Source organism: Xenopus laevis, chromosome 3S (genome assembly GCF_017654675.1).
Source record: "Xenopus laevis strain J_2021 chromosome 3S, Xenopus_laevis_v10.1, whole genome shotgun sequence".
Taxonomy (NCBI): domain Eukaryota; kingdom Metazoa; phylum Chordata; class Amphibia; order Anura; family Pipidae; genus Xenopus; species Xenopus laevis.
The window spans coordinates 119,971,543-119,999,130 of NC_054376.1; the positions used below are offsets into that span (position 1 = coordinate 119,971,543).

Genomic DNA, 27,588 nt, shown 5'->3' on the forward strand with positions numbered 1-27,588 from the left:
AACAGTTCTGCCAGTTTAGGATTTAACGAGAATACTTTGGAAGCAATTAAAGCAGCCCAGCACACGGGTGGCACAAGAGTAAAATTCAGATATGGTGGCATAAAATACAAGACACCATTACACATACTGCACAAGAAGCAACAAGTATTATTATTGATTGCACAACGGCAGAGATGAACCCAAGTATGTAGTAGTCTTTGTTAATTTAAACAAAGTTGTTGGTAAATGTGCCCTAGTTTAGCATTTACATAGACAACAATTTTACATTTGTTTACTGTTTCACAGGATTATTATTCTTCTTTGTACCAAGTCTTTCACAGGAAGCTCATGTCCCCCTCCCTGAGACTGTACCAGATGTGTTAAGATTGCATTTGCAGAGAAATTCTATTGAGGCCTCATAGCATTTGTCTTTCATCTGAGCTTTACCCTAATCTATGTTGTCAGCTCTGAACATCGGTCACATAAAGTAATATGAAAAGACTGTACATGGCCTTGAATGAAGATCTGTTTTGCCAGGAATGTAGCCCAATACTGTACATATTCACCTCCTCAGAAAGGCTTGCAGAAACCCAACCCTTCTTTAAAATGTACCAAATTTTCCAAAATTCTTATTAAAGAATTTTCCTATTCATAGTACCTGAACCACACTAGGGCTTAAACAAACATACTATAAATGTAGTCTGTATGAGATTTTAGTAGAAACAGTGAAAACCTGGTGACAGTTCAGGTCAGTTTAGCAGAAAGCTGGGGCAGTGACTTGTTTATTATATCCAGGCATAAGCATGAACTGTGCTGCACTGTGGCGCTAGAGAAGGGAACTATTTTATCAGCAACGTCAGGCAACATCAGCATGGACTGAGAGGTGTAGCTATAAATACACCAACACAGAGCCACATGCTGAAGCTAAAACATGTGATGTTATTACAAGTATGCATATGCTTCATCTGCACTTTTACTCGGCATGCTCCATCTGTTCCATCACTCAACAAGTCTCTTGATTATTTTAATATTCTTCTCTTGCATATTTTACGTTACACATCTTTCCTACCTAATCTGTAACTTTACTGTCATTATAATATTACCAAAACTCACTTCATTTAATGTAATCCTTACCTCAGTCACACATATATCTAGTCATAACCAGGATGGAGGCCTCTAGATTTCAGTTTGGTTTATTTTCTAAACCATCTTCATCCCCATACATAAGGCAATAAGGTAGAACTTGAGTAAATTCCTTCCATAATGCATAGTCTCTATCACTGCCAATACTATTGCTAAACCTTGGACCCAAGTTTGGCCCATCTCATCATTGTAGAATGTTATTTGCACTGGACATTTAGTTTAAAGGTCATGTAAACCCCCCCCCACAAAAATCAGTGAACAGCCTCTTTGAAATCTTTAGATATCGGCCACTCTGGTCATTATAAGGTTAACAGTAAGGGCAGATTCGTGGGAGAATTAGTTGCCCAGCAATAAATCGTCTCTTCTTCAGGCGACTAGTCTCCCAAACTGCCTCCCAGCAGCTAGAATGTAAATCGCCAACGGTATTGCTCTCAGAGTGCTTCATTTTCCCAAGTCGCCCGAAGTTTCCTCGTAAGGCGACTTCGGAGCGACTTCGGAAAACGAAGTGCACCGATTGCCATCCGACCGGCGATTAACATTCTAGCCAGTGGGAGGCAGTTCGGGGAGATTAGTCGCACCGCAGAAGAGGAGATTTGTAGCTGGGCGACTAATCTCCCCGAATCTGAGCGTGTGTCTCTACCATTAGGCTGCAGCATCCCCTTGATCACTTAGAAATCCTTCTACTCCTCTAACCCACTCTGCCCTGAGGAATTTACTTGGCTGTTGGCTCATGCGCATGCTCAGTTCTTCTCAGCTCAGATTACTAAACACATCCTCCATTCTAACAGCCAATGAAGAGATAACTTTGCTGGCTCCCATAGAAACTCTAGCTGTCAGATCCTATTTATTTCTCCTAACCACCTCTCCTGAGCTCAGCTTAACCACTATAGTGCTCAACCCCAGCAGAACTTTTTATCAAAGTATGTTGTGCCTGTTTAAACCTACATCATTCAGCATTGCATGAACTTTACAGCATACATGTCCTGTTTGCAGATGTCAGTGTTACTGATGATGTGTCAGAGGGAAAATGGCGGCCAGGTGAAAGCTATTTTTTAGGACAATGTGATGGCGTTGGCAAATAGAGGGGGTATATGCAGTACAAATGATGTGGCTTGGGTGGGGAAGCCCAACGTATATACATGATAGGAAAATGTAGGCTTTACATGTCCTTTAACAACTAGACAAAATAATTGTTGGGCCACAATGGTTGATGGGTGCAGATGAAAAGAAAGGACAGATGCTTGATTAAAGTTAATGAATGATCTGGTAATTGCAGCATCAGAAAGATCAGTAGTAGGCTCTTATAATATAAGATATGGTTACCATAGCAATATATGACTTGAAACTATCAGATTCAACACCTTTATAGGCTGTTATATTTCTGGTTTCTCTGTAATTGATGGCAGTAGCATAGTATTAGTTCTTCTAGTAAAGAGTTCATGGAATATAATGAAATCAGGCAACATACACTGATAATTCTGATAATCCATTTAATGTTACTGAAGTAATAATATTCATGTTCAACAATAAGAAATATTAATAGTCGAACCTGATGTTGCACTGGACACTGTTGGCCATTGCTGCTCAAGACCTCCGGGCCCACTGCGTAAAATTGCTGCTCCTTCCATGTGCACAGCGCTGTACAGAACAGAGAGTTAGCTCTTTGGCACAATCCAATATTTAAAAAAATAATCTGAATATATTTTACTCTTTTATCTAACACATAATGGTTCCTTCTAGCACATAGAAGGTCATTTTCATTCTACCAAATTCAATGTGAATATTTTATAGACTTTAAAATACAAAATAGCAGTAAGGAGAACAACAAGAAATATCTGGAAAACCCAATCACTTATTTAAAGGGTAATGTCATATGGACGATTTTATCATCACTAAAGTGACCATAACTACATTTACTTGATTGGTAAAAAGGGGTGAGTGAACTGTAACTAACTGGAGCAAGTTGGAAACAATGGAAGCTATAAAAATAAGACTGATCTAAGTAGACATTACAATCTTTTAATGACAACATCCAAGGGATGCGACCCTCGTGCAACCAGCTGCAAAGTGTTCATGAATTAGGAAGTATTAATGGTATTAATCATCAACTTTAATTTTAAACACAGAAGGAGAGGCTATGGGGGAAATATGGTGATATTGAGACAAAATAAAAGTGGAGATAAAAGTGTTGGCTTTCCCATCAAATTCACAAACCTCTATCTCCACTTTTGTGAATTTGTCTTTTAAACAGACACATTTTTTCAAGGCATTTTTTTCAGCCATCAAATCTGAATTTTTGAGTGAGGGGTTTATGTTAACTATGAAAATTATACATCATTTTTTCAGGATAACATGAGCTTTCTAAATCTGCCTACATGTTTTGTGTAATTCCACTTCTGTAACAAGATATAGGGTCTAAATACAAGAAATGCTATTTTGCATAATATAGGGATTTGTATCAGAAATATGTTTATTATCTTAAAGGACCAGTAACATAAATTTTTTTTAAAAAATTGTTAGTTTACAACGAAAAAAAAAACCCATAAAGACAAATTAAACTTTGAAATCACTAAGTCTTTATTAAGAAATAAGTTACCGACACTCCGCTTGCGCACCTCTTCAGAAAAGGCGATCCGCCGAGCCATCGTGCAGTGCTCGATTTCTCCTCCCTGCCATCCTTATAGGAGAAGGGATAGGAGCCAGGGAGGATAAATCGAGTGCCGCACGATGGATTGTCGCCCTGTCGCCTTTTCTGAAGAGGAGCACAAGCTGAGTGTCGGTAAGTTATTTCTTATTAAAGACTTAGCGATTTCAATGTTTAATTTATCTTTGTGGTTTTTTTTGTTGTATACTAACACATTTTTTAAAAAACAAAATTGATGTTACTGGTCCTTTAAGGCAAGTCTCTCAGTGCTGCTAATCTTTAGATTTATATAATACAGTCACATTGCTAATATTGCAAATGGCTAATATTGCCTCATTCATTAAGCTAAAAACTAGTAAAATAAAGCAAGTGTGAGTTAAAAACTTTTTACATATAAAATAGTATTAAATACACTTTTTTTTATTTAGTCAGTGTTCTACTTGTTTTGTTAAAGGACCAGTAACATTTTTTTTTTAAAAATTTGTTAGTATACATTGAAAAAATACCACCAAGACAAATAAAACTTTAAAATCGCAACGCCTTTATTAAGAAATAACTTACCGAAACTCCGCTTCCGCTACTCTTCAGAAAAGACCACAGGGCGAGGATCCATTGTGTGCCGCTCAATTTATCCTCCCTGGCTATCTTCTATAAGGAAGGCAGGGAGGAGAAATTGAGCGCAGCACGATGGATCGCGATCACCTTTTCGGAAGAGGAACGGTAGCTGAGTTTCAGTAAGTTATTTCTTAATAAAGGCTTTGATTTTAAAGTTTAATTTGTCTTGGTGTTTGGATGCTTGAATATATACTAACAAATGTTAAAAAAAATGGTTGTGATGTTACTGGTCCTTTAATGAGGCTTTTACAGCTGTAGGGTTAGACAGAAACTTGTGCCTGGACTATAAAATGCGGTTCCCTATTAATATGATAATAATTCCCTAATGGGGAACCTACAAGAAGTGTGAAATGAAGATTGGCTGAACCAAAGCAGAGCAAATTAGTGTAGAATTGATCTGACACATGGGGAATAGTTACACTGAGCTTTACTCAGTTTTTAAAATGTCGGGAGAAAATGATGTTTAAAATGTCGTTGCCCCATTTTTATGTTGTTTAAAAGACAAATTCATAAAAGTGTCTGTAACTGTCTTTCTTTCACTAAAAAATGAAAAGTGGAGGTTGAGTAGGAATTTAGTCGGATTTATGTTTGTAAATATGGAGAGAGTATTTTACACCCGTTTACCACCACTTTTACTCCGAAAATGAGCTACGTATCTCCACTTTTGTCAATTCTCTCCATAGGGGAATTCTGTATTCAGTAGGAGTGTGCTGTATGCTCTAATAAAGTATCGGAAATCACTCATTACGGAGTTCATTAATGGCTATATGTGTCTCACCGGAGTGATTGTGTTTTAATATGCTCAAGAAATAATTAGGAAGGGTGAGGCTGAGATTGAGGGGAAGGTGCCTCTAGTGTGAGATTCGACAATGCTACTAATTACATTGTTATCACTGACAGTACAGTAAATGAAGAAATTATATTAGCATTGCACTGGAGTTTGTCATAGAAAAGGGGCAATCCCTGTAGTTATCACAGAAACAGCTCATTTCAACCAACAAACATGTATTTTACCATTTGTGACAGCCTGCTGTGATAAATACCAGCATTATACAAATTAACAGTTATAGTCATCAATTTAAATTCATAGGATTTGATCTGCAAGGAAAAATTTTAGGCAAATATATTGTTAAATTTATTTAACAAACTATATTGACAAAGTAGGCCCCTTGAATAAACCAGAACAAATGTGGGTGTTTAATTGAGCATCATAACTGTGCAGCCTACATGTATTAATGTCAAATCTATGAATAGTTCCAGTTCCTTGCAATCAGAAGATAAAAAAAAGCAGCACATTTAGCTTTTAATAAAAGTTCTCCATTTTGGATTTGGAATCGGTAAATTCTAATTGGCTAAGGAGTTTTAAGGAGAAATGTTACTGTTGAAAAAAGCAACCTTGCCCAACACCCCTTAGATAATTAAAGGGCAACTATAGTGAAAATTAAAATATAAAATATTTTAAATATAGTCAATTAAAAATTCTATACAGTTTCTGAAATAATAAGGTTTATCTCTGCTTTCCCCTTTCAGCGTCTGTTTCTCTTCATTCTTGCCTCATGCAGGAGTTGGGTGTCAATTAGATCCAATATATCTTTTACGGGGGCTCATTTTCATAGCAGATGTACTAGAGCTAATTCAAGTAACTGATTCCAGCAAAATAACTAACTTTGGCACAAATCTTACAAATAGCGAGACAGGATTTGCGGTGATTTTAAAAGAGTTAATCCTAATATATCTTCTAGTCAAAAGGAGCCACCCTAAAATATATTTTAGATTTAACTGTCATTCAAAATCAGGCTCACTACTCCAGCATGAAGAGAGAATGCAGAGAGACAGATACAGAGGGGCAGATTTAACAAAGGTCGAGGTTCATTTTCGAATAAATTTTTTTTTTTAGTTTCGAGCTATTTTTTGTGTACTTCGACTAAGGAATAGTCTAAATTCGAATTGAATTTGAAAAAAAATCGAAAATTTGAATATCGAAATTCATCATGGACTGTCTCTTTAAAAATTCGACCATTCGCCATCTAAAACCTGCCGAATTGCTGTTTTAGCCTATGGAGGACCTCCTGGAACCTATTTGGAGTCAATTGGTGGACTTTGAAAAATCAAAGGTTTTTTTGAGAAAAACTTTGAATCGAATTGGATCGAAAGCACAATTCCTTCAATTCGTACGATTAGAATTTGACCTATTTGACCAAAAAAACTTCGACTTAATTTCGGTTGGTTTTTTTTTTAATTCGAATTAAAATATGCCCCTGAGAGTTGGAGAGTGAAGACTATCTTGATTATTTCAGGGGGTCAGGATCTTTAATTATATTTTATATCTTTAATTATATGTAAATATGTAATGTTCATTTTCATTAACTCTTCTGAATCCCCCAACTAGAAGAAACCAAATTCACAAATTTTAGTGTCTTTGCTTTGTCTTCATCTATTGAAGAGATGCATCATCTTACAAGACTGATTATATACTGTAAAACTTCAAATACAATTGTTGGTTCAGGGCTCAAAGCAATGGTAAGCCAACACAGCACATCATGTGACACAGCATATATCACCATAAATGATGGCTGGTAATGACAACATTTTACAAAATCTTGTAAACTGCACTTCACCTAGCATAACTTTTACAAAAACCATGTACAATGGTAGACCTCCCCCCAAATATAATTAGCTGGTAGAGCTCTAGAAAGTATCATATTTGTGAAGGGGGAGGGGATAAACTTTTTATATAGGAGATAAACTAATAAGGATTCATGCAAAATACTCTTTTCAGTTAAATATTTGAGAGAAAAAAAAATCTATTAAGCAGTTTATAATATATGACTAAAACAAAGTTCTAATATAAGATAAACCTCTAGCTTGGAAGAGAACAATAACAATTAACTTACCCCTGCATTGCAGCTCTGAGTGAAGCAGAGTAACGCCAGTCTGGATGAGGGTGTTTGGGCTAAAAAAAATTAAAAAACAAAATAATTGTAAAGGAAAATGTTGGATTTTGTTGTTTCAATATCATCTAAATATAACAGGCCACAAACAATTCCATGAATTGAAATGCTACCACCTTATTTCTGTAGTCAAATATGGAGCAATTTGTATTTGAAAATATGGGTTACTGCATATGCCATTTATTCATATGAAATTTTTTTTGGGAGGTAGGCACCACTAAGTTGTACCACTAATAAATGAGAAATTTAAAACAGTTTATTTTTCTCTCTTGCTTCCAGGTTCTGCCAAGTTACAGTTGGCAGAGTTAGTAAAATGAATTACCACTTCACAGATAAATTGTTGGTATGAGTTTCTTCTTATCTTGCAGGTGCATCCTGTCCCTTTAAGGGGGAACTAAAGTCTAAAATAGAATCATGCTAGAAATGCTGTATTTTGTATACTAAACATAAACAAACTTACTGCACCAGAAGCCTAATTAAAAAAATGATTTATGTTTTCAAAGTTGGCCACAGGGGGTCATCATCTTGTAACTTTGTTAAACATCTTTGCAAGACCAAGACTACACACATGCTCAGTGTGGTCTGGGCTTCAGTTGGAAGGTTAAGCTTAGGGATCATCATACATCATCAAAACAGTACAAATCAAATAATATCTGCCATAGAAGCCGATACAGCAAGATTGATTAATAAACAGAATATAGAGATTGTACTGGGTCTACGGATACAAATCTCTACACAGTCGCCGGCTGCTTTATAGGGAAACAAACAAAGCTGCTCGAGGCCAGGGTAGTAAGGTGGGGTGCTCCCCTGCAGAGCAGTTAGGGATTGTCTGAAGTATCCTATCCACAGCAGTCAGAGCAAGTAAAACGAAGGGGGAATTTCACGGCATACAGTGAGGGTTCTTATAAAAACAGTACACATTTTTTAATTACAGTATATTGGAGATAGATTTCTTTTTCATTAAAGAAAGTAAAAATGGGGTTTTATTTTTACATTTCTACAACCACCAATGATTAGTCGGAATCTGCAAGTTTTGCCCAAGATTCTCTATTTAGTGACAAGGGAATATATATCTTAACCTTGACTGTCATAGTCCAGGATATCTTAAAATATTCAGGCTCAAAAATGATGATTATATGGCACATTTAAAATTCTTTCAGAAGGAAAGCATTACAGACTTCCTATGTACACCTGCACCTGTTAGAACCCATCTACTTGAACCTAAAGTATCTGATCGTCTTGTGCCAAATCTTGTAAAAAAAAAGTACATGAGCGCAACACAGGTCTGTTCTTAAAGCCAGCAAATGACATACAAGTTAGAGGGCATCCAATGGGGCACCAATGTACTGACCCTGGTCACTATTCATCATCTACATGATACTTCACAGCAAAAGCCCTTTGCCAAAGTCTACTATCATAATTGTTTCTATAGTCACCATCTCACCTTGCTATTTCTGCCTCCATACTTCCACAATCCCTCCTTAAAGACTATTGTTACAGCTCCAACAGGCAACATGTTAAGCTATTATACTTACTATCCCACATTCACAATCCTCACCCAGATTATCCACTGAGCTACTACAAGTATTGCCTCATTTCAGGTACAACTGAAAGATTAATATGTGAAATGTACTACGCCTATTCATATTCCACCAATACCCAGGACATTGCACCTTTCTTTGCGGCAAATTCACTAAAGCGTGAATCGGCTAACGCTAGCGCCAGAGTGACGTCATTTCGTTACTTCGCCGATTTACTAACGGGTCCTGGCGTAAATTCACTAGTGAAGTAGACCTACTCTAGCGCTACTTCGCACCCTTACGCCAGGCGAATTTGCGATATTACGAAGGGGCGTAACTACGCTAATTCACTAACTTGTGTATTTTAATGAATGTTACCTCTTGCGCCAGACTTGCCTTCACCACCTCAGACCAGGCGAAGTGCAATAGAGTAGATAGGGCTTGCTTCAAAAAAAGTTGAAATTTTGTCTAAGTCCCAAAAAACGCTGGCGTCTTTTCCTTTTTTAAGGGTGATAGGCTGAAAAAGATCATACATTTTTTTGGGGGTACCCTCCTTCCCCCCTACATTTCCTAACATATGGCACCTAAACTATACAGTGGGCACATGTATAGGGCAATATAACAACTCTATTTTATTTTATGAAGCTTTCCCAGGCTTGTGTAGTGTAATGTATTTGCTGCTACATATACGTCCATTGTACTTTAACTTGGCGCCGTATGCAAATCAGGCATCGCTAGCGTAACTTCGCTTTGCTTGACGAATTAATGGTAGTGCAACTTCCCTACCTTTTGCCTCTCTGAGCACAACTTTGGATTTTAGTGAATTAGCGGCACCCTGAAAAAACTTTGCCTGGCGAAGTGCTGCGAAGTCAACGCTGGCACAACTAGCAACCAACCAAAATATTACCTGGTTACTGTGGGTTACTAGACAAGTAGCAAGCTTAAAAACACTTATGACATGAAACTGCATTGGGTCATGTAATAAAATGTACTACATCTGCCCAGATGCAATAACTTGTAGCAGGCAGCAGTTATTGGTTCCCTTTTTCATATGCTTACCTTACTGCTTATTATGGCTTACTGCAAAGTTAGTTATAGAGGTTAGAGTACAATGGGCAAAATATATTGTGCTGTTTTCCTAATTATAGGCCAACTGTAATTGTTTTTTTTATGTCATTAGTTGTATATTGGTCACATTTCTGCTATTCATATTTAGCACAGAACTGAAATTGTGTGTGTATCACACACACACAGTTGTGAATCATACTGCAAGTAGCAGGGTTAAATTAAGAATATTTCTAGGATCGGTACTGAATACAATTACACACATGCAAGTAGATAACCTTTGCCTTGTTTCTCAATTTCCGTTGCTAAATATGAATCCACCTGAGGCGACATCTGCCCTCGTGTCAGTTTGGAAGAGAAACTGAGACGAGAATCTCTGCATCTATCCATTTTATTTTCTGCTGAGAAATGGTTAAGCCCACAGTCTTTTCTATTTATTCTTGTTGCTTGTGCGTGATGTGTGTGTGTCTATATACACTTGACATATTTATTCTCTTTCTTCTTCAGTAATAATATACTGATGCCTATTAACTAAGGCTGACTCATCCTACAGTGGTGCACACCAGTCTAAACCAGATCATGTTTTGCCTAATCCGCACTAAGCTTATATAAACAATTGTGTTCTAGATAAACTGTGACTCTCCCAATGATACTAACAAGTTCAATAGAATATATACTTTATACAAAAAATACAATATGCCATTTACCAGTTTAGCGATTTTTTTATATCTGAACCCCACACATTAATAAAAAAAAAGTCAATTCCCAGGTTTATTTCAATATTCACAAGATATTTTCAGGGTGATCAGTTAACAGTACTAATCAGACATTACTATGAAATCCCCTATACAAACAGATTAAGTGACAGCATTTCTCTTAAAATTAGAATAAAATAAAAACAATTGCACAATCACAGCTTTTATAATGTGTATTTCCTGTACATAGAACTTAGTGGCATAAAACACTTTTTAAATCTATATACGGTCACTTTCTCATCATTCCCCTTCTAAATCCCTTACTTTGCCGTTTAAAATAGCACTCACTAAGAAACCCCCCTACGGATAAAAAGGAAGGAGTTTATTGTGTTTATTGAGTCCACAGCCACAACTTTTAACTGATCACCCTGAAAATATCTTGTGAATATTAAAATAAACCTGGGAATTTACTTTTTCATTTATGTATGATTTTCTGATATAATGGAGCGCTAACCTGGTAAATGGCAAAGGGTTGTGGTGTACCTTAAATGGGAAGAAAACAGAAGAAGACAAAAATAGTATGGCATTCTTGATTCAGTCACACACCCAGTGATCTTGTTATATAGAAAATCACCTTTTGCAAATCTACACTTTGATTCACAAGAAACTCTGGTGGTATATTAAACTCACAACCATCCAGTGTCGGACTGGGCTGGCGGGACACCAGGAAAAAAACCCGGTGGGCCCCGGCCCCCATGGACCCCCGCCAGCCCTGGGGCGCCCCACTCAAAAAAACAAAACAAGATGTCTCTTCTACCTCTGCAGCAGCCTGCGCCTTTTCTCCCAAACCCTGGTGAGCCTACCATACCTTTTACTGCTTGGATCCGTATTTTTGAATATTACATTATTGCTGCTGACCAAGGGGAGATTTCTGCTGCTATTTATTTATTTATTTATTATTGCTTTATTTATTCACTACCTGGGAGCAGAGGGATAGCGTATATTCTATACATTACCATTACCTGATGAGACTTAAGAAACTGCACTTACTGCTATGAACAACATTTTCGTGCCAAAAGTAAATGTGGTTGTTGAAAGATATAAATTCCTCCAACGTGGACAACGTAATGGCGAATCCACAGAACAATTTGTAGAAGCTTTGAGAGAGCTGGTTGTTACCTGTGAGTTTGGGAATCTAACAGATGAAATGCTAAGAGACCAAATAGTGAAAAAAACTAACTCACCTCGCATTAGAGAGAGACTGCTTCTAGAGCAGGATTTAACCCTTGCAAAGGCTATTACAGTTGCTAGCCAAATTGAAACAGCAGTGTCAGAGGCTAAAACTCTCAGTCAGTGAACTGCTGGGAATGTACAGATTGTGAATTCAAAACTGTGGCCTAATAATGCACAGGCAAAATACAGTGATAAAGAAATGGATTCACCTACAAGCCAAATGCAAGGCTTATACGGACAGAAAATGTGGTGCAAGAGAAGTGCACTTTCAGTCTGGATCTTTAGTCAGAATTAAGAAACCAGGAATACTGAAACAAGGACAATCTAAATTTACTACACCACTTGAAGTGAGACGCCAGCGAGGACCCTACACATATGAACTGTCTGATGGATGCATATGGAATGCAAATCGTCTTGCTCCTGTTAGATATGACTTTGGAGAAGCTCCATTTGATGAAGGACATTTTCCTTCTCCTGATGTCAACTGCAATAGGCCTGAAGAAAGTAAACCTATGAGGCATACTGAGAGAATCAGAAACTACCTGGACTTTGTAATGTGAAGAATGCATAATATTGTTTTAAAATATATACTGTTTAATTGTTGCTGTTTATTATAGTTGTCCAAATGTTTTCTACTATAGGGGTAATATGTGGTGTTTATACAAATGGCCTGTAGATGTCACTGTGCTCAAGACTTATACTCTGCATACTTTCTATGCAGCTTGTGGTTAGTGATGGGCGAATTTATTTGGCAGGTGCGAATTCGTGGCGAATTTGCGCGATTCGCCACCAGCGAATAAATTGGCTAGAAAAAATTTGCCCACGTCAAAATTTTTTTTCGCCAAAACGGACGCCGCGGTTTCGCTAATTTTTCACCGTTTTGCGAATTTCGCTGGAAATTTGCGAATTTTCCGGCGAAACGCCCATCACTACTTTTGGTGTTAGAGTTGCTTACTGTTGTGACTGCATGAGCCTGCTAATAAAGCACTGTTATTCTCTACTCATGCTCAGCTACCAAAATATACCAAAATATAGCAAATGGCACAGACATCCTGTCTGTAGATCCTTTAGCACATAAAATCTGCATTTTACACAGCTTTTTGCACTGTTGTCAGCCAGATTCTTTTTATACAGTTTAATAAATTGACCCCTATGCCCTCTGCTGCCTTTAAAGCTGGTGTCACAAATGGTCATCTTGTGGTGTGTCCTTGGGACATTATCACCTAAGCGTACAAAAAATAGCCTTGTAGTCTTAGACTTTTTTAGGAGACCTTTGTTGGGATATTGTCCACACTGTCATGAAAACATAAATGAATAGTATGAATACATAAATGTCCTCTTTAGATTGCAACAAAGACAAAATAAGCAGCTTCACCGACTCTATACAGCATCCTTATGAACATTTGTATTTTTCTAATTGAATGGCTAGGTTAGATATTAAAATCGAAGGATATAGGAATAGGAAATGACTATCGATCAAATATACAAACACGTCAAATAAAAAATATGGTCCCGGTTTGCTGTTGAGGCATAATTCCTCTACTCTATAATACTATATGAAATAGAATAGTGTTCTGTATTGATTCAATACATCCTGCTTTATTGATTACTTACTGAAAATATGTCGTACCTTAAATCATGACATTGGGATTTATTTTAAATCATAATCAGCTGTGTCTGATTTAAAGACAAAAAATACAAAAATCTTTTTTTTCTTTAATGGTGGAATAGATTACATAGAAAAAGGGGGTCCAAAAGCTACCAACAGATCACAAGCTAGTGACTGCAGACTACAGCAGATACTGTTCACAAACAACTAAAATATTAAAACCAAGTAAGTTATAAAACTTGGAATAAACAGCTTTCAGGCAGTGAGTTTCAAACTGCAAATTTCATTTATTTTAGCAGTGTAACACACTACACATGTTTCGGGCCAAATGCATTAAAGTCAATGGCTGTTTTTTCTTATGGTTACTTTTTCACAAAATGCATTAAAGGCAATGGCCGTTTTTTCTTATTGTTACTTTTTCTCAAAATGCATTAAAGTCAATTGCCGTTTTTTTTTATTGTTACTTTTTCTCAAAATGCATTAAAGTCAATGGGCGTTTTTTCTTTTTGTTACTTTTTCACAAAATGCATTAAGGGGGCGTTTTTTCTTATGGTAACTTTTTCTCAAAATGAATTAAAGTCTATGGGCATTATTTCTTATTGCCATTTTTTTGTCTGCAACTTTTTTGCTGCAATTTTCACGAAAAAATTCACAGATTTTGGAATGCGGAATTTTGGCGTGAATCCATGACAGACAAAAAAAATCACCCATCACAAGTGTATACTGCATATAGTTGTCCTAGCTATAAGGTACCTTATATATATTACCTATTAAATAACCTATACATTAAAGAATGCATTGGCAGCTTGATATCAGACTTTGATATAATCTAAATGGCATAAATTCCACGAGTTCTTTATCTCAACACAATGGCTGTACACATGACAATTTAAACATCAGGTTATTACAGGACTGTCTTTCATATTTCAAATATATTACTGTGATGTGCTCACTGTTTCCATTGTCTGATGTCCTTTATCATTGCAACCTGTTTCAAGTAATAAAACATGACATTTGGAGTAAACCACATAATCATCTGTTAAGTAATTCTCCAGATTTGAACAAGCACAAAAACACAGAAAGACACATTGGAAAACTGACACTGGCAACTGTCATCAGAATACATACATCTTAATTGGGAGCAACTCGCTCTTGCAAGACATAGCTTCCAAATTCTGGATACTGGCATCTCTTTTCTTAAAAGTCTATGGTGACGGCAATAAATGAGCAAATGCATACATTTATTTTTTTTCTATGAAACCATTTTCAGAATCATATTCAATTTTACAGTTTACTTTAAAGAGCAAAGTGAATCCCCAGTAAAAAAAATTGCCGGCATTAATTTACTAATATATAAGACCTGTTTAAAAGTCCTATGCAGAAAATATTGCAGAATACACCCCCTGTAAATTCTGCATCCTAATCCCTCTTTTCCTTCTCTTCCTACCTCTGGTGATTTCATCTACATGTCTGCTTGGCTCTCCACCTGCAATGTCAGTGCTCCTTCTATACAGCCTGAAATGGAAAATATATATATGTATATATATATATATATATATATATATATATATATATATATATATATATATATATATTTATATATATATATTTATATATATATATATATATATATATATGTATATATATATATGTATATATATATATGTATATATATATATATATATATATATATATATATATATATATATATATATATATATATATATATATATATATATATATATACAGGTATACCGTTTACTTTTGAAGTAGAGTTTCTCCACTTTCTGTGCATACTCAGTGGAAACATTAAAGGGGTTGTTCACCTTCCAAACACTTTTTTCAGTTCAGTTGTTTTCAGATTGTTCCCCAAAGATAAAGACTTTTTTTTTCAATTACTATCCATTATTTATTTGTTACTGTTTTTCCAAAATCTAAGTTTAAAGTTTAATGTTCCTCTCTGTGGTGTTTTAGTCTTGCAGCTCAGTTATTCAGGTGCAGAATCTAAACAGATTTACATATGGTCGAATATCGAGGGTTAATTAACCCTCGATATTCGACTGCCGAATGTAAATCCTTCGACTTTCGAATATCGAAGTCGAAGGATTTACCGCAAATAGTTCGATTGAACGATTAAATCCTTCGAATCGAACGTTTCGAAGGATTTTAATCCATCGATTGAACGATTTTTCTTCGACCAAAAAATTGTAGGAAGCCTATGGGCGTTCGATTCGAAGGTCAAAGTAGCCAATTCGATGGTCGAAGTAGCCAAAAAACATTCGAAATTGAAAGTTTTTTTTATTCTATTTCTTCACTCGAGCAAAGTAAATGTGCCCCTTAGTTGATACATTTCTCAGCAGGATCTCTGGAGTAGTGATGTGCGGGTCAAGTTTTTCACGATCCGCACCAGTCCTATATCTGCCCTCCCACCACCTGCGCCCACCTGAGCTCGACTTCTGGGTTCCTTTTATAGACCCGCCCTGCCGATGACATGATAAAAGGGACGGGGTGAGTAGGCGAGCAGCTATAAAACCAGAACCCGGAAGTCGGCAATGTAAGGTGGCGCCGGAGAGAGCAGGAAGAAGAGCTCGACCCGGATCCGCCCACCAGCCCGAACCCAACCGACCTGTGGGTCCCGCAGGTATCGGGCCGGCCCGCACATCACTACTCTGGAGTATTAGCGACTATTGTATTAATTATAACTGCTGCCTGCAGTGCCGGGCCAAGCAGTCCGGGCGCCCTGGGTGACCCGGCCAGCCACCGTGCTTCCCTCCGTGTGCGCGCGCCCCTGAACGCATTGTGTGCACACATGCACAAAAGCACTGGAGTGGAGGGCAGGGGAAAGCGCCGGAGAGCAATGGGAAATCGCTGGAGTGGAGGGTAGAGCAGCGAACATGAACTAGGGGAAGGCAGAAGACAGGCACCTGCCCAGCGTCCCCCTTTTGTTGCGCCCTAGGCAGGTGCCTTTTCTGCCTGCCCCTAGTTCTGGCCCTGGCTGCCTGTAATGAAACTACAGAGATTCTGCTCAGCAGGGACAAAGATAAGAAATGTATCAACTAAATGTATCAATTTAGAACAGTTTACAGGGTCAGCAACCACCTCTTCTAGAGCTGCTTTAGGTCAAAAATGACACTTTACACTTCAATATTACAAAAACTGTAACACATAGAAAATAGAAAGTCATTGGAGAAAGTCGTTATTTCTGGTGATCTTTCTGAAAACAACTAGTTTTAACCACTTTAAATTACACCCAGTTTACTTTGGGTTTTGTGTGTTATAAAAATATGCTCAAAAGGAAGTGCCCCTGTTGCCTTATTTGTTGTGCTGTATGTAGAGGCCCTCTCCCCAAGCTTCTCCATATAACAGTCTGAATACATATAAATATACAGAGAGAGATTGTTTAGTTACTGCAGATTACGTTTAGAGTAGAATCCGCTCAATTGTTTAGTGGATTACAGATTATAGATCTACGACCTTTGCAAATCCATTTAAGTAGGGTAAAGATCATAAATAATAAACTGACCTTTATTCAGAGACATTAAACTAATCAGAAGCGTAATTTTATTATGGAAAACTCCAGCTCGCTGGTTTTTATTTGAAATGATCATATTGTATGATCAATGGGCCCATGTCTTACTTAGTGGGGTCCTGTCCTATTTAATGTGGCCATGCCCCCCTAATCTAGTACAATTAGCTGCTATGCCCGACTTGCTCCTTCCCACTATTCACTATTCATACGCACTATAATGGGAATTAGCTGCGTGAAGTTAAATGGTCAGTTATGGCAAGAAATTAAAATGAAGCAAATGCATTAATACAACAAATCCTTTTTTTCTGACATGTCTGTGGGAAAAATGAATTTCCCATAATTTACCCTTAGGGGCATATTTTTCAAGGGATCGAATTTCGAGTTTATAAAAACTCCCATCAACTCAAAATTCGAGAAAAACAACCAATCCAGATTTATTAAAAAAATTTAATTTTTTGAAATTCGGATGAATAGGATTGACCTGCAAACTCAAATCAAAAATTTTCAGCCAAGTATAAAAAATTGTTTTTGTTTTTGTTTTAAAAAATTTGATTTTCAAAAGTCCCCCAAACGATTCCAAATTGATTGTAGGAGGTCCCCCATTGGCTAAAACAACAATTTGGCAGGTTTTAGATGGTGAATAGTCAAATTTGAATCCATAAAGGGACAGTATGTGATAAATTCTGAATTTCATTTTTTTTTAAAAAAAAAAATATTACAATAAAATAAACTCGAATTTAAAAATTAGAATTTTCAATTTGACCCTTGATAAATCTGCCCCTTACTAAACAAATATATTTTCTGACTTCTCCTTAGCTGGACTTTACTGTAAAAATAAAAGTGGCAACTTTCCTATAGTCATATTGATACAATGTTGGAAAATGTACCAAAATTTATAACTAATGACGGACGAATCTGTGGCGTTTCGCAGGAAAAATTTTGCAAATTTTCTGCAAAACGGCGGAAAATTTGTGAAACACATTCAAGAGCGTAAATTTTTGACAATTCTGACGTACAAAATTTTTTTCTGTCACCGTGGATTTTTCGCCGGGGAATTTTTGCTGCAGTTTTGCTGCAAATTTATTCGCTGGCGTCGAGACACGTGAATTTATTCGCCCATCACTAGTTATAATGATTTATACTAAATCAGAGTATAGATATATAAATATACTATAGTGTAATTTTTTACTCGTCCAAAAAAAATTGTTGCCCCATTGACTTCAATGCATATTGGCGAATTTTCACCGTTTTGCTTTGGCTGATTCGACCATCATTATAGAGAACCACTTTTAGGCAGCACGATTTTATAGATGGTGATGCCCTTGTCCTCCCTCTCTCTTATATTATTGTTGCATGTACAAAAGGCTATATCCAGGCACTGATTTATCAGAGAAGGGTAACCCTCCTCCTCTCAGCAAATATGGAGCAAAGAGGCTGAGGACTTTGAAATGTTTTGGGAAAATGTAATTCTCTTCCATATAAGGGGCTCATTATAAATGCAGGGCAAATTTGTACCTGGGCAGTAACTCATAACAACCAATCAGTGATTAGCTTTTTTTCAGCCAGCTGCAGGTTGAACAGTGAAAGCAATGATCTTATTGGTTGTCATGGGTTACTGCCCAGATGCAAACTTGCCTATTGCCTATAAATTACTCCACTGGCTGCCCCTACAACTGTCCTCCTAGGCACAGGCCTATTAGAAAATATGACCTTGAATTTTATATTAAAAAAAAAGAAGGGAAACAAGAGAACGCTTTAGTGATTTGCATGAAAACTCATGCTTGGAGGCGTGCAACAAAAGTGAGAAATGCTGCATCCATAATTGTCATTTATTTTTGTTCATCTGAAAATGAAAAATTTCCCCAAAGCCATTACCGACTTCACTTTAATTTCAACAGTTGCTCGTTATGATTAGTGATAAAACTTTTACTTAAGGCCCCATACACGGGCCGATAAAAGCTGCCGACCGAGTCGGCAGCCTATTGGCTCATGTGTGGGGCCATCTGATGGGCGTCTCCGATCGATATCTGGCTGAAAGTTGGGCAGATGCCAATTGGGCAGGGTAGAAAATCGTGTCTGATCGCAGTCCAAATGCAGTCCCGCAATCTGACCACCCGTATGGCCTCCATTCTGATGATCTAATCATTGGGTCTTAGGGCCCATTATTGGATCAGCCCGATATTGCCCACCTCAATGTGGGCATATCGGGGAGAGATCCGCTTGTTTGGCGACATCGCCAAACGAGCGGATCTCCCTGTGTATGGCCACCTTTAAGATTGTTTACATTTCAAAATGTGTGTTTCCTCTTTAATATGTTCCCAGGAAATTATTCATGACACCTTGACACTTCACTTCTAAAATGTCACCACGTGAGATGTTATGCTTCTGATTTATTATGCCCTGCTTAAGTGGTTTGCTAAAAAAGTTCCTGTGGTCTTGAAATGGAAGTGCTGTTCATTTGTGCTGCAGTTGATGTTCAGATTGAAAGGATATAAGGCAATAAAATGTCAATTCCTCATATATAATGCACACTGGCAATTTCTATGCAATTCATGGTCAAATAATCTCCTTGCATTATAAAATATTATCAGTACCTGTACATTGCATTTTGGAGTAAAATGTAACCCCTGAATTATTTGTATTGATTGTAAACAGTACCAAAGGTCAGTTAGTTTACATCCAAAAGTAAACATATGTTGACTAAAATGTGCAAAGAAAATACCATCAGAATGTCATTCATACACCTTATAGTATAACATGAACTGGATCACAGTACACCATTATCCAGGCTCTGAATCATAGGAAAATCATAGGAAAACCATCTCCCATAGGCTATTTTCTATCTATTTTAATGAAATCATTACATTTTTTAGAAAAGTATTTCTGTATTTTCTGTACTATTAAAACGGTACCTTGTACTTGATACTAAAATATATTTAATCCTCATTGGTGGCAAGAAAATCCAATTGGGGTTTGATTTTATTGATTTTTTAGAGTACGGTATAGAGATCCAAATTATGGAAAGAGCCCTTATCTGGAAAACCCCCAGGTCCCAAACATTCTTAATAATAGGTCTCATACCTGTATACAAGAGGCATCTCAAAATCCTAAGGAGTAAGCAAAAGCATAACACCCTTTTAGAACACTTTCCCCCAAATGTAAGTACTTTTGCGAGTATATTTGCGCTAAGCGGAATGCAATATTCTTCGCACAGATATATTACATAAGCACAAAACAGTAGCAAACGCAAAAATAAGATGAGTCGCAATGAAAGATGTTTTCACTGGAAAAAACTAATCACCATATACCTTTACCACATATAAAAAAAAATGCTGACATATATCTTTACCACATATAACTTGACCACATTTTTAAATTACATGAAGAATAGCGAAAAAACTTACGCAATGCGAACGGTGGAATTGCTCCACGAATATATCTTTCTGCAAAAGTTGTACATACACCTTCTTCTCACAACACTGATAGCAAAGTCACGTGAACACAATTACATTGCGATTAGATTGCGAATAACATTTGCACTGAACAGCGACTACTGACACGACTAGTTAAAAAACAAGCGCAATATAAGCAATTTGCGATAAGAAGTTTTATTAAATTGATAGCGCAACAACGCAATAGAGCGCAAAGTGGAGGGAAACGACTGAAACAGTCTCAAATGTAGCAGAACAGTCGCAAAGCGAATTATTACATACCCACTCTCGCGTGCAAACTACTCGCAATTCGCTTTGAACAGTGTATGCAATTGCGCGTGATATTACATTCCCCCGTTTATTACTGCATACAATCTAATTCACCCTGTTGGACCAGCTGCTTGACTTTACTCTACTCGCACTCTATCATCAGGCGACAGGTCGTTACTCTGCAAATTCAGTAAAGTGCGGATTTTACTGAACGTTACCTCTTTCGCCAGATTTGACTTTGCCACCTCAGACCAGGCGAAGTGCTAAAAAGATGCTGGATATTCCTCAATCTTCTGTCACTTACATCATATCCTGTGAGTCGAAAATGCATTAAAGTTCTAAAAACGCTGGCGACTTTTCCTTTTTTGAAGCGGAATTTCCTGCAAAAGTCCTAACAAACTTTTGTTGGTAACCTGTTTTCTCCAGACATTTCATAAAATATGGAACATTCATTTTACAGTGTAGGGCATTATATTAACTTTCTTGTCTTTATTAAGGTTCGCTGGACATTTGTAATAAAAAGGAGTAACTTCAAGCATTTACAGCAACATTTATAATAAAGACCTCCATACAACTTTAAATTACCCGCCGTATGCAATTTGACCTACGTGCAAGATCATTAGCGAATTTTTGCTAGGCACAAACAAATGCTAGCGCATCTTCGCTAAGAAATGCTCGCACTGCCGAAGTAACACTAGTGAAAAGTCGCCAGCGGTCGGAGCCCAGGATGAAACTCTGCATATTAGTGAATAGGCGTATTTGGGCCTGGCGAACTGTGAAGCTGACGCTGGTGAAAATTCACCCATTAGTGAATTTACCCCCTAGAGGTGCTGTACCAGGCTCCCCTCCCATTCAGAGGCTGGAACTTGAGCAGAGCTGTCTCATACATGTCAGTTGTGAGGTTGGGGGGCTGTAATGTTTGATTCCCCAGTGGCCTATGGAAGCTATGCCCATGCACCTGTCAAATATATAAAATATATGGGTTACAAATAATGGACCAGATTTAATACAATGGGAAATATAGGTCTCCTGGATTTAGTCCATTACAGACATCCTAGTAATCTGGACCGACATTTTGCTAGAAGTTTTCTTGCCCTAACCTTGCCCAATATATGAATAAACCCCTATAAAATTTTACCCTATTGTCAGGCCCGGATTTGCGGCAAGGCCGCATAGGCCCGGGCCTAGGGCGGCAAAAAAATAGGGGCGGCATGCCGCCCAGCCGCACTATGGGGACGCGCGCTGGGAAGGGGAGGTGAGGTGGGCGCTAGGACCGCGCGACCGCCTGGTCGGACCGCGTGGCCTAGGGGCGCCGCACATTGAAATCCGGCGCTGCCTATTGTTCATCTATATAATGTGTTTTTACAAGCAGTCTGTGAAAACACTCAAGTCAATGGTATAGCCATGCTTATTTACAAGTGTAGCATTAGAAGGTGCCAGATTCCAAGAGTATATCCTATTAGAATGCATGTGATAGTAAGCGCTTGTTAATAATTGGTTGGTGTCTTATTGCACTGGTTGTGGTTGCATTCAGATATAAAGCAGACCTTGATGGGACACGTGTCTATGTGCTGTATTACTAGGAAAGCAATCAATTTAAAATAACACTAAAGCCAGACAGGCCATGAAGAGCCATTTCACAAGAGGGACACAAGGGAGTTGCAATAACTCTAGTATTACAGCAGGGGAAAGTACTCTGTGGGCAAGTTACAATACTGTGCCTGAAAGGGGGGATACTACATAGCCATGGCTTAGCTGCCACTGGATATAATATCAAATGCCAGTTGTGTGAAATAGTTTCTAAATATGCAAAGTCTGGAGTGAATCTGGCATCACCAAAAAGCAACACAATATTTTGGAACAAATACTTAAAAGTGCCCTCAGGGCCAGGTACTAAGGGAAGGCAGAAGAGGTACAAGCCTAGGGTGCAACTGAGTAGGGGTTCAGGCTAAGAACCTCCCCCTATACTAGGCCCTTGTCCCCCAATTCCCAGCACTATTTTTAAACGTCCTTCCTCCATGCATGCATGCACACGTGGTTAATGGCCTGACCCATGTGTGATACCATGGCAGGCATAAAGGCTAAAAAAAGAACTAGAGCTGGGCTACACCTTAGAGGAGTCCAAGGCAAGCCCCAGCCCTCTATTGCCCCCCCCCACACCCTGAGGTGGGAAATGGGGATTGTCTGTAAAAGTGAACGGTGAGTTTGAAAAGCAGGGATTGTTGAGATAAGTGAAATGAAATGCATGATATTGTAGTGCATCACATTACCACTCCCTCAGCTGGGCAGGGGGCTGAAATAATAGAAGGCCAAACTAGGGGTAGGTAGACATGTCTAGAACCTCCTCGGTTGGACCCTCCGCATGTGCCTCTTTTGTCTAGTCCTACTCTAGTTCTGGTCCTGTATAGCAGCCAAGATCATTCGTTGACAGGACACCTCTGACAGGGCCTATAACAGGAGGTTATAGAGCTGTTGCCGATGGAAATCCGGTCGGAAAAAACATGGTTTAACTTTAAAATCTAAGGCATAGAAACCCTCGGCTGCAGGTGGTACTGGGATATATAGCTTGACAGCTATATTTCTACTATAAATGCACACACACACATATATATACAAACGCAATCCATAGATTTTCAGCACTTTCATTGCATAATGTTAATGACCCTGAATATGCTGTATTCAAACAATTCAGGTTCAGACCAGGTTCAGACCAGGAACCTTTAAAAATTTAAAAAAAATTAGGCTTTATGTATTTCATTTTAAAATAAAAAATAGAATATTTGCAATAAGCAATATTCTCACTTTTTTTCTGCCAGCATAGGCAATCCAATTTTCTGGAAACTGGGCCAAGAACTTCTTCCAAGTTTATTGTCTAAAGCTGCACATGTCAATTAACTGCAATCCAGTTTTTAACTGTTTGGGAGCTCTAGATTATGTTGAGTATTCCATGTTGCCCATCCTTGATCTACTGAATTCAATAAAAAGGGTAAGTGGTATATATAACATGGTGGGACCAGAAAACAACAATGTAAAATGTAAAATGAGGGGAAACTTAAATTTTACACTGCAAATAATTCACTCTACCATGTAAAATGTCATTCTTATATTTAGTTGTAATATAGTTGTGTAGGTGCATCTCAGGTCATTTTACTTGATCATGTGCTTTCAGAAAGAGCCAGCACTTTAGGATAGAACTGCTTTATGGCAGGCTGTTGTTTCTCCTACTCAATGCAACTGAATGCATCTCAGTGGGACCTGGATTTTACTATTGAGTGCTGTTCTTGTGTCCACCAGGGAGCTTCTATCTGGTTACCTTCCCATTGTTCTGTTGTTAGGCTGCTGGGCGGGAAAGGGAGGGGGATGATATCACTCCAACTTGCAGTACAGCAGTAAAGAGTATAATAAGTAGGGATGCACCGAATCCAGGATTCGGTTCTGGATTTGGCCAGGATTCTGCTTTTTTCAGCAGGATGCGGCCACAAATTACAATCAAGCTCCCTTAATGATCACATTGGGGAAGTGGCCCAGGTACACCACCCTGAGCCCTCAGCGGATAACTGAAAATAAATATGGAGCAGGCACTCAAATGAAGGCAATCTTCCATCAAATAGTTGAAGCAAAGTAAAAAGATTTATTGTGTCCTCCACCTTACAGGTTTCATGTTATAAACACATAGTCATAGGCCTATGATTAAGTGTTTATAACACGAAACGCGTAAGACAGAGGCACAATAAATATTTTTACTTTGCTTCAACTATTTGATGGAAGATCGCCTTCATTTGAGTGCCTGCTCTATATTTATTTACAGCAGTAAAGAGTGACTGAAGTTTATCAGAGCACAAGTAACATGACTGGGGGCACCTGGTAAAGTGACAATATGTCTAGCTAGCCCCATGTCAGATTTCAAAATTAAATATAAAAAAATCTGTTTGCTTTTTTGAGAAACGGATTTCAGTGCAAAATTCTGCTGAACCACTATTAACTGATGCGTTTTGAAAAAAAAAATTTTCATGACAGTATCACTTTAAAATCAGGGGATGCAAAACGGAGGTTTCACTGTAACAGCATCTCACCATGACCGTAGGTGCAATGTGTCCATTATTTAGTGATAGTAGCCTCTTTGGGCACATGAAGTAGCTTTACTCATATTTAAGGAACTGTGTGTGACCAGATCCTCTTAGTAAACAATTACGTACATAATCAGAAAAAAAAAAAAAAATATATATATATATATATATATATATATATATATATATATATATGTATATATATATATATATAGTGTATATATATTACACAAAAGCCACGAATATGCTGTAAATTATATCTTTATGAATGGCTCTTCGTGATGTCATCAGTTACGAATGGAGCTTAGTGATGTCATTTTTATCACGATCCACTAAAACTTGTGTATTATAATAAATAAAGAACCCCTTGAATATAGATGAATATAAATGAAGTAGCCTCGGAGTTCCATGACCTGTATATTGCTATATGGTCATGTAACTCCTCGGTAATTTATAATATCCTTATATTTCACAATAGGGGTACTTTATTCACTATATATATTGTATACATGCAGAGGTAGACCTAAACTTATTTATATTTAAAAATATATATAAAGATTTTTGTCCCAAATGCTTTCTGTTACTCTGGCTGGTCCTGGCAGGTTGTCCTTTAAAAGATAAAGCAGAAGGTCATTCTATGCTCTAATGGGCGCAGTAAACCATTACCGAACAACAAACATTTGCTCTTGTAAAATCATAAAGAAGCAATCTGTCCGCGCATGTTATTTTTACATGAATATATTGATGAACATAAATTGATGCACAGCTGACTGCGTAGAAATTTTCATTCAGATATGAAGTCTTGGCCCATGAAGTGGTAAACAGGGATTTTAAAGCCGCTCTCTGAATCCTGCCAAGTTTTCAAAGAATTGGAAGTCATTTCCAAAATTTCAACACAAATGAAGCCATGGTACACTGAATAAAGGATTCTCTACAAAACATATAAAGGATATTGCAGGACCAAGAGGAGTTTCTTTTTATGCTCTGTGGCATTCAGTGCCATATACTGAACTTCTGTGATACCCAGAAAAGAAGACTAAATAGAATAAATGTTCAACCAAGTAAAAGTGTGCCTCTAAGACTTCGAGATTCGTAAAAAGATAAAGAAGAAGCCAAAAGTGTATTACCCCTTAGTAAGAATGGCCATAATCCTAATGGACCCACTCACATTCGGTAGGAGCAGTGGTCAGCATGTATATATGTCACTTTTAATAGCCTCCCTAATGATGTTACAACCTATTGAAAAAAAGAAGCTGCAATGGTGAAATACTACAAAGACCTCCCTCCAATGGCCCAGATACCGGTTATGCTCACAGGGCAGAGATGATTTAAAGCGTGTCTTTAAATGTGGCAGATGCTTCCTCCAGCTGTTCTCTCAGAAGCGGCGCTTTCAGGGCTGATTCGGGTTCCTCTTGTACTTCTCAGAGAACATAAGGAGGAGGTGTCTGCTGCATTTAAAGACACGTTTTAAATCATCTGTGCCCTGTGAGTATAGCCGGTATCTGGTGTAGCGATATATAAAATAGCCACCCCTTGTTAATACTGGCAGGCAGATTCTCAGTTTTTAGACACCTAAACGGGTCCTAATCAAGGGCCTATTTTCTGATTATGCTCCTTTGTTCCCATAGTGACCAGTAGATGGCACTGTGTGATAGTATAAAAATAAAAAGGGTTGTGACAATGTGCTCGGGGTCCATTTTTAGTTTGAGCCCTTTCCTGTTCATTAGAAAGGGAAGGGGTAGTGGAACCCAAGATTTGCCCGTTGGTAAAGTGGGTAGTTACACTCTTTAATAGATCACTCTAGGAGTGATAGGTTATATAGTTGAGCAGCTCAAGGCTCCGATGAGGAGAGTCAGAGGGATTAAGATCCCGGGTACTAATAACCCAGAAGTAGGGACTAAGTACATAGACTCAGGGATGTAGATATTCCCCTGGGTTCCTCTTAGGAAAAGCCTGAAAGCTGGGCCTATTTCTTAGTTGCTTTTTCACTGTGTGTTCCCTTTGCCTTCAGGGACAATGGTTTCTAATACTGTGAGTATGCACTATTCCTTTGTTGGTCTGTTTTGTCCATGGTTATAACTCCTGTGTGGATTGTTCAGCTAAATAAACTCAGTTGTTTGGTTAATCATAAAGAACCACTGGTGACCAATTCTTTTGCATTAGTACCTGGTTACAGTTGCTAGTTACTAAAAGTAGGCCTTAAGTAAACCGGGAGTGTTCAATTTATTATAGCGCTACACTTGGTTGAACATATTTCTTACAGACTAGTGGTTCCTGCTTTTTTATAAGTGCTGCCACTAAGCAATCAACATTACCAAGTGTGGGGCGCACCTCTAGTACATTGACTTATCTAAATAGAATAAACGCCTTCCTAATACAGAATATTATTCTTCATAACAGAAACTTCCTTTGGATTTAGTTGTTGGATTAACCTTGGTTGTAGTCTTAAAGGAATAGTGACAATACCCTGTGTTAGCAAAGTGGCAGTAACCCGCGGGTTCTTATTGTGGTATTACACTGCCCACCCTGAATGGGTAACATGAATTCTAAAAGGAACAAAGATTAAAAGAGTTGCTGGGTTTACTTAAAGATCATGTAGTCATGTGAGATGCTATCATTTTAGAACTGCAGCAAGTTTCAACATTTGGAAGTATTTCAGTGATTTCCTTTTGCCTACTAATTGATGGGGTCCAAAGTTGTGTTGTGGCAAGACTATTTTTTACAGAAAAAGATGTGCTCCTGCAAAGATTTGATCCACCTACCTAAAAATAATCATAACATAAAAATGATGTTCACGAAAATCCTTATTCAGTTCTATCTGATCCAAGAAAGTTGAA

At 37.8% G+C, this 27,588-nt stretch overlaps 1 protein-coding gene across 5 annotated transcripts in view; it reads right to left on the minus strand.

The window, feature by feature from the left end:
* pcdhac2.S (protocadherin alpha subfamily C, 2 S homeolog) overlaps nt 1-27,588 on the minus strand; it is a 130,586-nt gene that overhangs the window by 15,939 nt on the left and 87,059 nt on the right. For all 5 annotated transcript variants that reach the window (XM_041588813.1, XM_041588815.1, XM_041588814.1 and 2 more), the window contains exons 2-3: nt 7,276-7,334; nt 2,672-2,760 (exon numbers count right to left, since the gene is read on the minus strand). In XM_041588813.1, the coding sequence (XP_041444747.1) occupies nt 2,672-2,760; nt 7,276-7,334 (148 nt within the window). The remainder of the gene's footprint in view (nt 1-2,671; nt 2,761-7,275; nt 7,335-27,588) is intronic.